The sequence below is a fragment of the Centroberyx affinis genome, unplaced genomic scaffold (assembly GCF_046629955.1).
Source record: "Centroberyx affinis isolate AG114_WGS23_722 - 3 ecotype Tasmania unplaced genomic scaffold, CSIRO-AGI_Caff_v1 ptg004480l_1, whole genome shotgun sequence".
NCBI classification, from domain to species: Eukaryota; Metazoa; Chordata; class Actinopteri; order Beryciformes; family Berycidae; genus Centroberyx; species Centroberyx affinis.
Window position 1 is genome coordinate 62,468 of NW_027282137.1, and position 15,782 is coordinate 78,249.

The 15,782-nt window shown below is 42.1% G+C and overlaps 1 protein-coding gene across 1 annotated transcript in view; it reads left to right on the top strand.

Annotated features, from left to right (window-relative positions):
- The window catches only part of LOC139665183 (nuclear receptor coactivator 2-like), a 34,533-nt gene extending 23,796 nt beyond the window's left edge, over positions 1 to 10,737 (top strand). The window contains exons 10-21 of the mRNA XM_071544168.1: positions 188 to 440; positions 1,533 to 1,763; positions 2,393 to 2,596; positions 2,737 to 2,845; positions 2,957 to 3,125; positions 3,681 to 3,977; positions 6,082 to 6,159; positions 6,894 to 7,344; positions 8,603 to 8,852; positions 9,294 to 9,465; positions 10,118 to 10,192; positions 10,675 to 10,737. Coding sequence (XP_071400269.1) covers positions 188 to 440; positions 1,533 to 1,763; positions 2,393 to 2,596; positions 2,737 to 2,845; positions 2,957 to 3,125; positions 3,681 to 3,977; positions 6,082 to 6,159; positions 6,894 to 7,344; positions 8,603 to 8,852; positions 9,294 to 9,465; positions 10,118 to 10,192; positions 10,675 to 10,686 — 2,301 coding nt within the window. The 3' untranslated portion in view covers positions 10,687 to 10,737. The remainder of the gene's footprint in view (positions 1 to 187; positions 441 to 1,532; positions 1,764 to 2,392; positions 2,597 to 2,736; positions 2,846 to 2,956; positions 3,126 to 3,680; positions 3,978 to 6,081; positions 6,160 to 6,893; positions 7,345 to 8,602; positions 8,853 to 9,293; positions 9,466 to 10,117; positions 10,193 to 10,674) is intronic.
- Positions 10,738 to 15,782: the final 5,045 nt, after the last annotated feature.

Genomic DNA, 15,782 nt, shown 5'->3' on the forward strand with positions numbered 1-15,782 from the left:
CTCAGAAATGTGTGAGAAAAAAAATCAGAAATGTGCAAGAAAAAACTCTGAAATTTACGGAATTTCGAGTTTCGAGTTTTTTTCCTCGTAAATTTCTGACTTCAGTCTCAGCAAAACAGTTTTTTTCTCAGAATATCATCCTTCCACTGTCTCTCTAATCCCTGTGTCTGTGTGCGGCTGACCTCAGACCAGTGAGCTGGAGGACCTGCTGGACGACCTGCAGAGCGGCGGCCAGCAGCAGCAGCTGTTCCCGGGCCAGCCGCCGGCCAGAGGGGCGTCCTGCCCTTCCTCCTCCTCCTCTTCCTCGGTGCCCCCGGGCTCCTCCGTGGACAAACAGACCATCATCAGCGACATCCTGCAGATGGCGGACAGCGGCGGCAGCCCCCCCACAGGAAACCCCCCCGCCCAGCACAGAGCCTTCCAGGGCATCAGCCCCGCACGTGAGTCACTTTGATGATTTTGAAGGTCTTGAAAAATGTTATGATCTATACCAGTGATTCTCAACCTTTTTCATATCAGGGACCCCTAATTTAGTCCACATTAGAGCCACGGACCCCCATTTGATGAGATTTTGTCCCAAATCTGAGAATATTTTTATTGTCAGATATGATTTTGTCCAGAATTCCATCTATCTATATTGTAGGTAGAGAGATAACAGAGAAACTATGATCAAAACAGTCATTCTTCTACATTCTCTAATTGTGTTCATTTCCTGTAAATTAAATAATGCTGAAGTTTATACAATTCATCAATTTCCTGGGGACCCCCTGGTGGTCCCCGGACCCCACGTTGAGAACCACTGATCTATACCGATGATGATAAAGATTTGCAGTGTCAGTGACTCGATGTCTTTCGTCAGACACACACTTCTCTCCAACTTTTCCACCCACATGGCATCAGACTCTTGAACTCACAAAATTTGTATTCTCTGGCAGCAATAAGTGATTTGCTACAGACTCAAACACTTTTATTTTCCTCTAACCTTCTCTTTTTTTATTTTAACTGTATCCTTTTTTTTTTATTCTTTATTTATTTCTGGGGATTATATTGTGTTATATACTGAGAGGACCCAGCATACAAGCATTTAATTGCACTGTTTACCCTGTGTGTGCTGTGTATATGACAGATAAACACACTTGAACTTGAACTTGAAGATAAGTATAAGAAGCTTTAAAGTAAAATAGAATATAAAAGGAATAGAGCAGAGGTGGGTAAACATAACACAATTTTCACTATCAGTGTAAGCATTAGTATAAAGTAGAAATGTATGAATGTATAATATGAAAATATATGAATTACAGCTTGTATGCAAGGTGTGCAAAATTACAGCAATAGAACATTCTGAAACAAAGAGGAAATGAAAAAGTAGTCTTGTATTATATTTTTTACATTGATTATACAAATGTCTAAAAATGAATGCGGTAAAGAGTTATTGATGTTAAAATGCAACACGTAGCATCTGAAAAATGAAAAAATACAAAAAATATGGAATATATGCAGTATGATTAAAAATCGAAATGTCTTCCCTCCAGACTTTAACGGAGCGCGGCTGGTCCATCCGGGGCGAGGCGCGGCCCCGGTCCGGAGCGTGTCTCTGGACGGCAGTTTGGGCCCCAACCCCAACCCCGCCAGGCCCTTCCCTCCTCAACACAGGCACAACGGCCCCTACTCCCTCCTGCAGCAGCAGCAGCAACAGCAGCAGCAGCAAGGCATGATGGGAACCCACGGCGGCATGCCCAGCCAGGCAGCTATGGCCAACGCAGGTGAAGACAAATGACCAGTGGATATTTTTTGTAGTGTTAAAAAACTGGACTTGACAGCAGTTATTTCAGGATATTTCTAGTCAAATTATTTGAACTTTTTTCAAGACAATTTCCCCTGTTTCAAGCAAAAGTCATTACACAAGTTTCTCCTGAAAATAGTGGAATGTATTGAAAGCAGCAGAGCTATTATATCTGTCAGTGCAGGGAGATAATGACTGAAAAACTTTACCACTTTTAAGAGTTACCAAATCCTGGTTAATTCAACAAACTTGTACTCATGTCTAGTTTTCTGTACTTATGTTACTACTAAATGTGTGTTTTATGGTATCTTGTTGTACTCAGTTTACCTTTTTTTTTTCTTCTTTATTTTTTTTTACCTTGTGCTCTATTGTATCTTGCTGTACTCGGTTTACCTTCTTTTTACCTCACTGTTTCAATCTCTTATTTTCACAAAAGCCCTTCTAGGGACGGGTTTTGCAAATTAGCATCCGCTATAAACACTATGATACTTGCATCGGATAGCTGTTTTCAGTTTGTCTATGTATATTGTATCTGTCCCTATCAAATAAACCATAAATAAATAAATAATGTCACTAAAAACATTCCATATCCTCTTCTTCTACAACCAGGCATGCTGAGTGGCGGGTCAGTGAGGGGGCCCATGCAGCAGGGCTGGGGCCCCCAGGGGCCCATGGGGGGCGCCGTGGGGCAGATGATGGGCCAGGGGGTCGGACCCGGCCGCATGGTCCCCAACGTGAACACCGCGCTCCCCATGAGAGGCAGCGGTCCGCCTGGAGCCAGAGCCATGGTCAACATGCAGATGATGGGCAACGGTGAGACGGAGGGATGGAGGGATGAGTAAATAAATGATGCATGGATGAGCAGATAGATAGATAGATAGATAGATGGATAGGCATTGAATATAGATAGGCAAACTGACATCAACACTTCTCTTCTCTGTCTGTCCAATCAGAGATGGAGATGCCAAACCCCGCCTACCCTCAGCAGCAGGCACCGCCCAATCAGACGGCGCCGTGGCCAGACCGAATGATGGCCATGGATCACTATGGAAACCAAAACAGGTACGATGCTCGTCCTGTCCGGATACAGCTCAGCCCCCTTCTGTGTTGAGAACGCAGCCTCAGTCTTAACCCTCGAACCCTGAGTGATGATGTCATTGTGTTATAATCCAGGCCGCCGTACGGCGTCCCCCAGGAGGAGGGGGGGGTCTGCTGCGGTCCGGGGCCCGAGGGCCACCCGGACGAAGGGGCCCTGCTGAACCAGCTGTACTCGGTGCTGAAGGACTTCGAGGGGCTGGAGGAGATCGACAAGATGCTGGGAATCCCCACTCTGGCCGTACAGGTGAGCCTCCAACCCTTCAGGCTAGACTCAAGACTAAAGTCTAGGCTACAGTTTTGAGTTCCAAGTGTCGCTGTGGCTTGATTACGGTGTCTGTAGCGGTGGGAGTATTTACAGTTCTGCATCGGTGGTTCTGCATGTAGACCAACGAAACACTAGATGGCAGTGTCGTGCTTTGTTGCATTCTGTCTAGAAGAAAAACAAAAAGTAATCGAGTTTACATTCTCTGAAATAGAACACTGAGAATGACGGTGGATAGTGATTTGGAACTGGAAATGGCTTTGTTAGATTAGGAAGAAAAGCTAATTTGTCTAATTTTGTCTAATTTGTCCATTATTGAAAAGGAGAAGATAACATTTTGAGCGGATGGTGTTTCTTCGATCTGCTCCATGTTGTCTTCACTATCAGAAACCAAATAAGAAAGTCAATGTTGGTTAATTCCTACTTATGCATGTATATCTGTCTCTCTGTGTGTCTCTGTCTGTGCATGTGGATCTGTGTGTGTGTATCTGTGTGTGTGTGTGTGTGTGTGTATGTGTGTGTCTCCCCTCCCTGTAGCGCCCTCCGTCAGACCAGGACCAGTATGTGGGCTCAGACCCGGCGGTCGGTCTGAAGCCTCCTGTGTACGGTCAGCAGTACGGCGCACCGCACGGCTACAGCCTGCCGCCGGACGCCGGCTTCCACGGCCAGCTGGGCCAGCACAGGACGCCCGCCGGCTACCCCCCCATGATGAGGATGCCCGGGGGAGGAGGGGTCAGACCGGCCGGGATGAGGCCGGGGGGGCCCGCTCCCGTCGCACCCCCACAACCCAACAACCTGAGGCTCCAGCTGCAGCACAGACTGCAGGCCCAGCTGGTAGGAAGACCTGAACTCACAACACACAGCTTTCACTGACACATAGGTTTCAACTTTGCTCGAGTCCCAAGTCAGTCTCAAGTCTTGAGGCACAAGTCTCAAGCCAAGTCCCAAGTCTAAATGTAGATTAACAAGTCAAGTCCAAGTCAAGTCCATGTCATTAATGTCAAGTCTCAAGTCTAAATGTAGAACAGCAAGTCAAGTCAGAACAAATCAGTCCAGTATCAATTTAATATCTTAAAGAAAACTAAATATCTAGGACTTTTCAATATAATATGGTTTTAATAGGATAAAAACTTGGTAAGAGCATCATGAGTTTGATTTCTATAATCGGTTTCAACTTCAATAAATTCAATCATTTCATACAAATTCAGAAAACAGAATTTAAATTCAGTCGTCTGCTGGAACAAATCTCATCACTTTCAATCTGAGTCATTTACACAAACACAAGATCTCAAGTCAAGACTTTAGAAACCTTTTCAAGTCATCAAAGTACAAGTCAGAGTCAAGTCCCAAGTCACCAGAACCCAAGTCAAGTCAAGTCTCTAGTCTTCTCTTCATGCATCAAGTCGAGTCTCAAGCAATTCAAATTGTGACTCGAGAACTTTAACAATGAATCTTATCTTGACACATAGGCAGCAAATTTTAAGTCCCGCAATCCTTGTTTTGCTTTCAGAAAGAACTAAAGCTCATCACCATGAAAAAGACGCTGTTGGAAACACAAATACAAAACAAAGCAGTGTGGGCCAGAGCACTGGCCCACGCTCATATATTTTATTTTATTTTCACACTCGGTGCAAAAGAGCGAGTTTCATTTGCCTGGTGGCACGACATTTAATGATGAGCACACGTCATGTACACACACACACACACACACACTCACTCACTCACTCATACACTCACACGCTCAGTCAATCACACACACACATACTGTCCAGATATATAGAACTAAATTTGTGTTTCTTATATTTGCCACCATGCCATCATGTTTGGTCACAAGGTGTTTTTGCCCTGATGTGACTTTTAAAACGCTGATCTGTCTCCTAAAAGTGTTTGTTTCCTCTTAATTCTCACGACAGGAACCCTTTAAGAGTAAAACAGACATTATTTGAGGGTTTATGAGTCTCAGTCGCCACCTGGTGGAGAGTTGAGGGAGAACAGGATATTGACTAAAATAGCACTGATGATTTTAGCAATTTATTCAGATGTGACTCGTCCTTTGCACAGCTATTCTTGTCTTTGTGCAGGTGCCGGTGGGAGACAGGGAGGACAAAGCCTTGCAGAAAATTTCAAACAAACACCTGGATACTGTGTTCTTTAAATATACAAATGAGTCACTCTGACGAAGGTTTTAACACCAAAACATCAATACATTTTTACTAGTAATGCAAGAGCGCAACATGCAGGAGGTTATCTGAGATTTATTCAGAGAAAACTAATCTGTTATTCAAATGTAAACTTCAGGTAGGCCTGTCACTGAAAACCAAAGTGAAACTTTGAAACTTCATGCAACTGGAGACATTATGAATTCTTGAACTGATGGACTGACTTGACTATGATACATAACATCTGCCATTCGGTGGATGCTTTTATTCACAGTGTGCGTTCCCCATTGGAATCAAACCACTAACCCTGACAGCGTTAGTGCCTTGCTCAACTCCTTGATCTTCAGGACTAGAATATACAAACACTGACAGGCACAAGTATTAAATGCATTTTGAAGGTGTTAAGGAACAGTAAAATAAAGCTAGATTGTGACTTCAGATGGTGATATGGAAAAGGATGTTTTCCATCTGCTAATCATATGTGCTGTATGTGCACATACACACACATAGAAAATTTACCAAAAAACATTACTAAAAACTGGAAGAAAACAGGAAAAAAGGCCTACTAAACCCCAAGCTCAGTCCCTGCAGCTAATATCATTTGACAACAAAAACTTGCTTACCCGAGGATATAAATAGACTCAATTTCTGATGTGAAGTGGACTCATGATTGACTATGCCTACAAAATGGAGTTTGTTACAATTAACTTGTCCAGCTGATGTTCTGGACTCAAAATTTATTTCTGATCTTTCATTGGTTGTCGCTGTCTCCTCAGCAGAACCGTCAGCCAATGGTGAACCAGATGAGCGGAGTGTCCAACATGAATCTACCTCTAAGGTCTAACGTACCAAACCAGGTCAGTCCAACGTCTCTCAGCTGTTTCTCTGTCTCTGTGTCTTTTATCTGTCTCTCTGTCCAGGTGTATGTCTTTCTCTCTTACTCTCTCTGTCCATGTGTCTTTCTCTTACTTAGTGTCTTACATTATGATTGAGTGTATTTGATTTGTTGAACTGTCTTTTATTTGATTCATAATGTTTGATTCATAACTTTGATTTTGACTTGCTATGTTTAGGGCAGTGGTTCTCAAACTTTTTCACGTCAAGGACCCCTAAACTGACACAATTTAGACCACGGACCCCCATTTGATAAGATTTTGTCCCAGGGTCCCCCATCTGATAAGATTTTTGCTTTTAGATGTTTTATTACAGAAAGTGTATGAAACCCATGACCAAAATAGTCATACATTCTGTCATTGTGTTACTTATGGATGGAATTATAGTGAAAATAAATGATTGCCCTTTTTGCTAGGGACCCCCTGGAACCCCCTCAAGGACCCCTGGGGGTCCCCAGACCCCACTTTGAGAACCACTGGTTTAGGAAGTCAAGTCAAGTTTCTTGGAATTTAATGGAATTCAATTCTGTTTCCTGTCATTCCAATTCAATTCTAACTCTGTTTCCTTAGAGCTGGGTGACATTCCAATCCTATTTCAGCTTCAGGAAATGAATTGGAATCTCAGTTCAGTTCATGAATGGCCCCTCCCCTGTCATATCGAGTCTACATGGGTGTTAACGGTGTGTTTGGTCCTGCAGGGAAGCCTGAACGCCCAGATGCTGGCCCAGCGTCAGCGCGAGTACCTCAGCAACCACCTGCGCCAGCGCCAGCAGCAGCAGCAACACGTGCACCAGCAGCGCGCCATGATGATGCGGGCGCAGGGCATCAACGTGCCGCCCAACATGCCGGGCGGGGGCGGCGTCCCGGCGCCGGTACCCATGGGCGGCGGCAACCCGCGCCTCCCGCACGGCAACCAGCAGCAGTTCCCCTACCCGGCCTCCAGCTACGGTACCGGCCTGCCCTCTCCTCCTCCTCCTCCTCCTCCTCATCCTCATCCTCCTCATCCCGGCTCTTCCAGCCCCTTCTCCTCTCCTCTGTCCCCCGGCGCTCATCTGGCTAGCCAGGGCATGCTGGGAAATGTAGGCGGGCAGTACGGCGGGGTTTTGAGTCCGCCAATGCAGCACAGTGCCTTCCAGTTCGCCAGTTCAGGTATACGATACGAGCGCAGCAGCGTCGTCCGTGGAGGCGTCTTCTGTTTTTTGTCGTGGTGATGGTGATCAAATGTTACAATCATCTTTGTTGGGTTATTTTAATTTTAATTCCATTTTTATGTTTTTTGGAGGTTGATTTGGCTTGCTTGGTGGTTGCATGACTGTAATCTGGTGCCAATCTCTTGTGCTTCTTCTAGCGGTGGATTTGTTGTCTTGTGCAGATCCAGATTTGTCACATATGTTTCTGGTTTTGAACTCAGACTAACACCCCATCCAATTTCCTCTTCTTTTCTATGATTTTAACCCACATAATAAACCAATCAGGAGACTAATAGACCAAATTTGTGTGGACATATGTGTATGTGTAGGTTAATGGTTGTGGTAGTTGTGGTAGTGTTGGATGCACCAGAAATCTCCTCTTCCCCCTCCCACTTCTTTCCATGTGTTTGATTTCACATGTCTGTTGTCACACCAACCGCAATAATGGAACAGTTTGTTGTGAATGCATACTGAATCTCATCTGACTAAAACATTGATTCTAGAGAAATGTTCAAGGCAATTTTGGGAAGTTTCTGATGAAAGGAGAGGACAGGATCATGAGAATATTGGAATTGGAGACAGTACTTTTCAACTTCAATTGATATTGTTATCTCCCTTTGAAACACATATACATGCAGGCATTTCACCAGAGGGGTCAGAGGTCAGGGGCAGTAAAGAACTCAATGTCCTGCACAAAGACACTTCGACAGGGACGGACAGATCGGCTGTTGCTGGGATTGAACCTGTGATTTTCTGATGATAGGATGGTCGATCAAACCATTGGTCCACCTTGCTGAGAACTGGAACTTACAGCTACAATTCACACACACACACACACACACACACACACACACACACACACACACACAATTTGCAAATCTCCACCCTGTGCTCTTCTCATTCTCCCCTCTGGTTTAGAGGAGAGACATTTCCCAGTTCCCATTAGTATTGAATGCAACATTACTGTGGGAAACTCTGAGATTTTTGTCCACCAGCTGCAGTGGCTGGGACGTCCCAAACTACTACATCAGCCACATTTTTTAGAATAGATTTTGACAGAGAATAACATCTTCAAATGTCTAAAGGTCTGTAACTTACCCGCCACAGGTAAAATGTGTCAGTATTTGGTTGGTGGCCGCGGTCGGTTCCCACCCTGGTTATCAAGCTTCTCCACATAAACATCCAGTTTACGACTCTTGTCTCCGTCCAACCTCCAGGGATGAGCCAGCAGCAGCAACAGCAGCAGCAGCAGCAGCAGCAGGATCCAGGGTCGGGCTTCCCAGGCGGGGCCGCCACCCCCCAGAGCCCCCTCCTGTCTCCCAGGATGGGGCAGGGTCCGAGCGCCATGCTGCAGCAGAGCCAGGGCCAACCCCACCCCCAGGGCCACAACCAGGGGGCCTCCGGCTACCAGGCCAGCATCGAGCACAACGGCTGGCCCCAACCCACCAACGTCTCCACCGGCAACAGGTCAGAAGAGTTTACCAATTCACCGGATATGATGTAAACATCCTTAGGCTGGATGTTAGAGGAAAGAGGTGTATGTCATCAAGGTTTTCAAGTGGGATCCTCCGATCACAGCTATTTGGTTGAGTTGGGATCATGACCCCATGCAGCAGATAAATCAATTTTGAAATCCGGCATTCCTTTACCACCCCCCACATAGTAATAAACCAATAAGTAATATTTCTCTACTTGGCTATGAGTGTGACAAATCTTTAAGGGCAGATTTGACCCCAGATTGTCTCACATAAATGTTATAGATTGGGGTCATAGCTTTGTTTTTTGCGGGTTATCACACCAAGCTTAAAAAATATCTTGAAGTCAGTCAAACAGTGCTGTAGTGTGAGTTTTGCCACAAGTCAAAATTAAATCTTGCACTGACGACTGTATACTCTCTCTTCTTTCCAGTTTGTACTCCCAGCAGTCCCAGTCCCAGTATGCCCCACAGCCCAATGGAGGAATGTACAATGGCAGCAACAACATGAACCTGGTTGCCATGGCCAGCAATGGTGGAAACATGAACCAAATGTCCGGACAGATGACCTCCATGACCTCCATGACCTCCATGGCTGCCGAGCAGGTGAGAGGCACAATGTCTTTTTGTTACTCTGACACTGCAAGCTATTTTCTATGTCATGTCAACTCGTAAACCCCATGTATGAGTTATTTTGTTTCTTTTGTAAGTATTTGATTTATTTTTAATGTATTTTATTTCATTTCTCATAATTTGTTTTAACTCTGGTGGCACTACAGGGCATTTCAAGTAGTCAGTAGGAAGCTTTCTTTCTTTCTTTTACCAGAGCAGAGAGAGGGAGCTGAAAATCTGTTTCTCTTGTTGCTTTGAAGAAATCACCAGTGTGACGCATACAAACACCAATTGTTAACTGAATCAATTCAATTAATTTACCTAACCAACTTTTCAATCTTTGCAGTTCAGATTTTTTGGGTGAAGATGAGAAATACACCCCTTTCAAACATGCAGCCTTTTTCAGTGTCGACATATTAATATTTCTTTAAAAGTTCTATATTGATGTGTGTTAGAGCAAAACCATTTTGTTAATGGATCAAGCATTACTAGTTGGTCAGAACTAGAACTAGAATTTCAAATCAGTCCAATTCCAAAATTAGAGCGCTCCTCAGTATCCAGGAATAATGCTAAATTTGTCAGCAGTTGTCATGTAAACACACATAGACACTAAGTGTTTGTGTGTGTTGTGGCCTTCCTTGTACAGGTGAGCAACAGCAGCCTGATCCTGGAGCAGCTGGCGGGAATTGACATGTTGACACAAGAGGGCGAAGCCACTTCTGTAAGTAAACCACTGTCTGTCCCATACATTAGCTTGGATAAGATATTTTAGAGAAATTTCTGTATTAATCACACAAGGCAATCTTACATAGTGTGTAGAAAACCTTACTTTATATAGCTAGTGTGTTGTGTATTGTAGAAAAAAGGAGTCTTCAAGAAATGTTGAAGCCTACACAGTGATGGAAATAAATGCTGAATGTAAATATATACGTATACGCCGATGATACTCTGCTATATCTGTCACAAAAACCTAATGTCCTGATGCATGCAGATGCAGGTGAATGTTCTGTGCTAGTGCTGCTTGATCTAAGCATTTGACAAAATTGATGATTGACCTTAAATTCCGTTATCCATGTGTGTCAGTATGTACTGCGTGACTATATTAGCTGTCGACATGTCTCTGCAACAATTACCCCAAGACTAATTCCTGCCCATTTATTTTTCTTGTTGGTTAATGTGATTCTGATTATATTTCTTTTGTAGAATTATTGCTGACCCCGGTCTTGGTTGAAACAGCGTAACACAACAGCCAGTGGAAAAACGCCGACATCTACTCAGCCGGCCAATCGAGAAGCATCGAGGAGACGACGACACACAATGGAAACACTGGTCGCTCTAACTCACCAGCTAACTAACAGAACAGAGAGGACAGAGAGGACAACCAAGAGATACAAAAACCCTCTGAACTGCATTCACTTTAGTGTGGCTTAGTCCCCCATGTTTTTACATTTTATACAGCGTGTTTGCCGAAAAGCCTGGAATCATAGAGAAACTGCTTGTCAGAAGTGGGACTCAAACCCACAGCTCCATTCAGAGACCAGAAACCCTGGCGCCTTAACCTCCTCTGCCATCCTGACAACTGATGTGTGCTGGGAAGACAAGTGTAACAAGAAAAAACATATGGTAAAACATATGGTATTACTGTTATCCCTATGATCACAGACTTTTCGGACACCTTGTATTTTAAGTACTTAGCTGACGCTCTTACAGTGACTTACAATACACACAAGCACATTCATTCATATACACAGTTTACAAATAGATTTGTACACATTCATCCACACACATATAAATATATATATATATACACTAGATCAGGGTCAAATCATCAAATAGTTCGTAGTGTTTTAACCTGCTTGGAGTGCCAGATGGGTGGGGTTTGCCACACAATAAAATACATCGAGTCCAAGTAAGTTTAAAGGTGCTCCATGCAGCATTTTAACAAAAACAAAAATCATTACGACATTAATTTTGACACATTAGCGTAACAAACGAGACCATTGCTGAGAAGATTGTCGGCCTCTAGCAGCTTCTGCTCTGCATTTTACATTGTGATCCACCAGATCAGATTTAGAGGGAAATCTGCTGGATTGCTTTATGGCACAAAAGAAGAACCATTTTACTCTGCAAGTAATACACAACTTTATTTCTTTATAAACTGTATAGATTCACATTCACTTCAACCTACCTGGTCTGAATGTGTATTAGCTGTTTTCAAGGGCTGTTATCATTGTCTTTAAAACAAACTGAGCGACACCAGGGAGGGGGAGAGAGGACAAGTAGCGACATCCTCTTTGAGACAGGAAGCAAAGGGGTTTATGGGAAATGTGGTCTTAATTTTAAGAAACAAAATGTTACATGTGGCACATTTGAAACTATTTAAAAGTTAATTTAGTCAACTTTTCTGTGATTGACAGCTTATTGGACACTATCTGAATTACCTTGTTGCTGTAAACCCCACTCATCTGGTATCAGTCCCAGTTTCTGATACACACACACACACACACACACACACACTCACACTCATAAAGTGTTTGCTCTTAGTATCTCCTCTGGTCAAATGAATGTACTTCTACAGTTTCCCACTGAAAACACGCAACTTGTAATCCTCTCTGAAGTCTCTGAAGCAGCGTGTATGAGTGAGTAAATGAGAGACAGTGTGTGTGTGTGTGTGTGTGTGTGTAAACCTGAAACAATTGATGTCACAGCTTCTGACATTAGAAAAGTGAATGGTTGACAAGCGTATACGAAACTTCTCGATTTTATTTTTTACTGTTCTACTGCAGAGCCTGACTAAAGTAGTCAAATGAAAAGGTTTATGAAAAATGTTTTACAGGTATTTATAGTTTTTAAAAAGTTTTTGGAAGATTCTTTGTGTGAAACACAAAACAATCTTTCTTTAAGGAAAAACCCTTGAAATGGTACGTTTTGGTGTCGATTTGAGATAAATACTTTTTAGGTCCTCTAGTTACAGGCGAGCTATATCCCTGTTTCATTGCTTTTTGAATGAAGGTGAATATTTATAGTGTACATACGTAGATTTATAATGTCCTTTTATTTTCCTCAGCAGATCAGAGTTTTAGCTCTACAAACATTTCAACAGAGCTGCTCTGGAGGCAGAAACAATCTGATTGGTTGAGATAAACCTCAGTGGGCGGAGCTAAAGAACTACATCTTAGCTAACTGGCAAACTTGAATGGTGAAGAAGGAACTCTGGTCAACATATAAATAGTAATAATAAAATATAAATGGCAATGTCTTATTTTTTTAATCCATTCATGACCATGGCATTCATGATGTTGAAGGTCAGCAGCTAGCTAACTAGCTTACCAAGATAGCTATAGGCTTGTATAGCTAGTTTGAACCTGGAAGGTCAGTTAGCTAACTAGCTAACCTAGATAACTTAGTATGACTAGATTACATTTCTTCAGTTAGCAGCAGAGCGCTAGGCTTCATAATATTAGCTTCCTCCTCTCTTACTTCTTGTCTTTTTCACTGAGCTTCAGTGAAAAAGACATGGCATCAACCAAAAGTCACTCTCTCTCGGCTTCTTACTGGTTCTAACAGACGACATCACGTCACCCCAATCCTGGCTTCTCTCCATTGGCTTCCTATTCGGTTTAGAATCGATTTTAAGATTTTACTGATCACTTTTAAAGCACGTTTGGGTCTGGCTCCAAGCTACATAACAGATATGTTGACCCCATATGAGCCGGTGTGCAGCCTCAGATCCTCAGGCGGGCCCTTCTGGCTGTTCCAAAGTCTAGACTTAAAACTAAAGGTGACCGTGCTTTTTCCATCAGGGTTTTCTCCTCGGCTTTGGGACGACCTGCCTGAGGAGAGAAGGCTAGCAGAATCAGTGACTTCTTTTAAATCATTTCTTAAAACCCATTTTTATAGACTTGCTTTTATGTGATGTCGTCTTTTTATCGTCTCTTTATCTTTTATTGGCTTTTTATTGTCTCTTGATCGGCTTTTTATCATCTTTTTATCGTCTTTCTGTTGTCTTTTTACGTCTTTTATCTTTTATCTTAACTCTATCTTAATTTTATCTTACTTTTATTCTATTATTTTATTTAGTTTGGTTTTCATCCTACAAGTATACCACTATTTATTTAAATGTTTGCTCTTTTCCACCTCTGTCCTCCTATGAATTTAATCCCTGTTTATTATTGCCTTTTAAATTAATAATTTGAGTATTCTGCTTTTATTTTGTCTGTCAAAGCACGTTGTAAATTCTGTTTTTAAAGGTGCTATATAAATTGAGTTATTATTATTATTATTATTATTATTATTATGTTAGCCAGAAAAACTGCAGTTATTTTTCTTTGGCTCCGCCCACTGAGATTTAACTCAACCAATCAGATTATTTCTGCCTCCAGAGCAGCTCTGCCTCTGACAAATGTTTGTAGAACTAAAAGTCCACTCTGTTGCTAATAATTTTAAAATGACACTTTAAAGTTGTGATGGACGGGTCGGGCATTTAACTGATGCCGTTTCCCAGAGCAACGAACCTGCTCAAAAGACACGTGCCGGGTCTTGTGGGGATTTGAACCTGTGGTCTCTGAAGGACAGGACAGTCTCTGGTCCCTCTGCTAGCACTGAATACAAAACCAAACCTGACTCAAGAAGACATGAAGTTTCGGTCCAAAATGAGACGTCTGACATTTGAGAAAAAGTGACACCTGGTCTTACAAATTGATTAATAGTGCAAAAATTACAATTACAAAAACAATCTGTGGTACTTTCTAAAGGATAGTAGCCGGCTCATGTCCTTTACTGACAAAATGGTACATAGATACGTAGCATTTTGTGAATGGACTCCTCAGATCAGTTATAAGGTGCTCTCTCTGTTCATCAGCGTGCTTTCTCATACAAGCTTTTAAGTGTGAACAAAACTGACTGTATAACAGGCAACATGTATTTTTCAAGCCCTGTTTGCTCTACTTTGGACGATCCAGAAGTCTGTAAGCACATACTGTAAAAATGAGGTATAATGGTGTTTTTTGTTTTTGTTTTTTTTTCCATGAGAAGAATGTGAAAATTGCAAACTGACTGCAAAATGAAACGCTGAAATGAAATTAGGTGAAAATAGCTACAATATATTACTAAGTTTTTTGCCGGTCGTGTCCTGGAGAATTTGAAGGATTTTTTGTTTTCTTTGTAGCACATGAAACTTCTCAATTCACATTTTCCTTTACAATCTGTCATCTTTTCAAACCGTTTTATTCCAGTGGATGTACCAGTAAGCTGTAAAATCCCAAAGATTTTACAGCAAAACCTTTAAGAGAAACTGTAAGCCATGGAACTGTTTTGAATGTCAAACTTTCCGCAAAGGATCACGGCAATCAAGACCAGACGCATAACGCTCATGTACAGTAATTCCTAAAGTTTTAGATGAAAGTCAATAATTTCCTCTTTGATTTTGACCGATACAGTATACATGTATATTGAAGATTTTTCTTAACTTATAGATCGATATTTTATCAACTGGTAAATAATTCATGCAAGTACCTTAAGATGCTAAAGACCTAGCATAATGCCTTAGATCTGTGATTCTCTGTCTGGTGTGTTAACTGTAAGGTTTACAGGTGTATTATATGTGTATAGTAGTCACATACTGCTGAGTGTTTTACCCCGCCTTGGGTGTAGAAATTAGACGACCACGCTTTTAGTATTTTCCCCCAAAGTCCACTACCTGATTTGGTAACACTTTAAAGCCTCATTCCAGTCTGTTAACCTGTGTGGTAACGGTAATACTGTGTAAGTACTTGGTGAAAATAATAATAATAATACATTATCTAAGTATAAAATGTGCAAATGTAGTTGTTTGTAGTTATGTTGTGCTGTTGCACCCTCAAGTACATTATGTGTCATTAAGTACAAACAGTGTCATGGTTTATTTAAAGGGGCATTCAGTAATCTGTGATCTGTGTCGACCTCTAGTGGTGACAAGCAGGAATTACAACAATATCGACAGATCTCCGGCACTTTTTAAACATATAAAGTCAATATTTTTCCAATAAAAAAGGAGTAAGCTAGCTAATTAGAGTAGAGATCCAGCAGAAACGTCTAGTGAAGAGGAAATATATCATCATGCTAAACACTGGAATAATAAAACCACTTTGTCATTTGTTTTTTTGGCTTGAGAACGAGGCTTTTTAGCCTTTTGTAGCTGAAATGCAAGTGTCTGGAAACTCCAGTGGGTGAAAATGTTTTGTTCCAAAAAGCCAGAAAGTGAGTTTTGAAAACCAGAAATCTCCATGACATAGTAAAAATCTTACTTCACGCCCCTTTAAAAAATTTTCCCC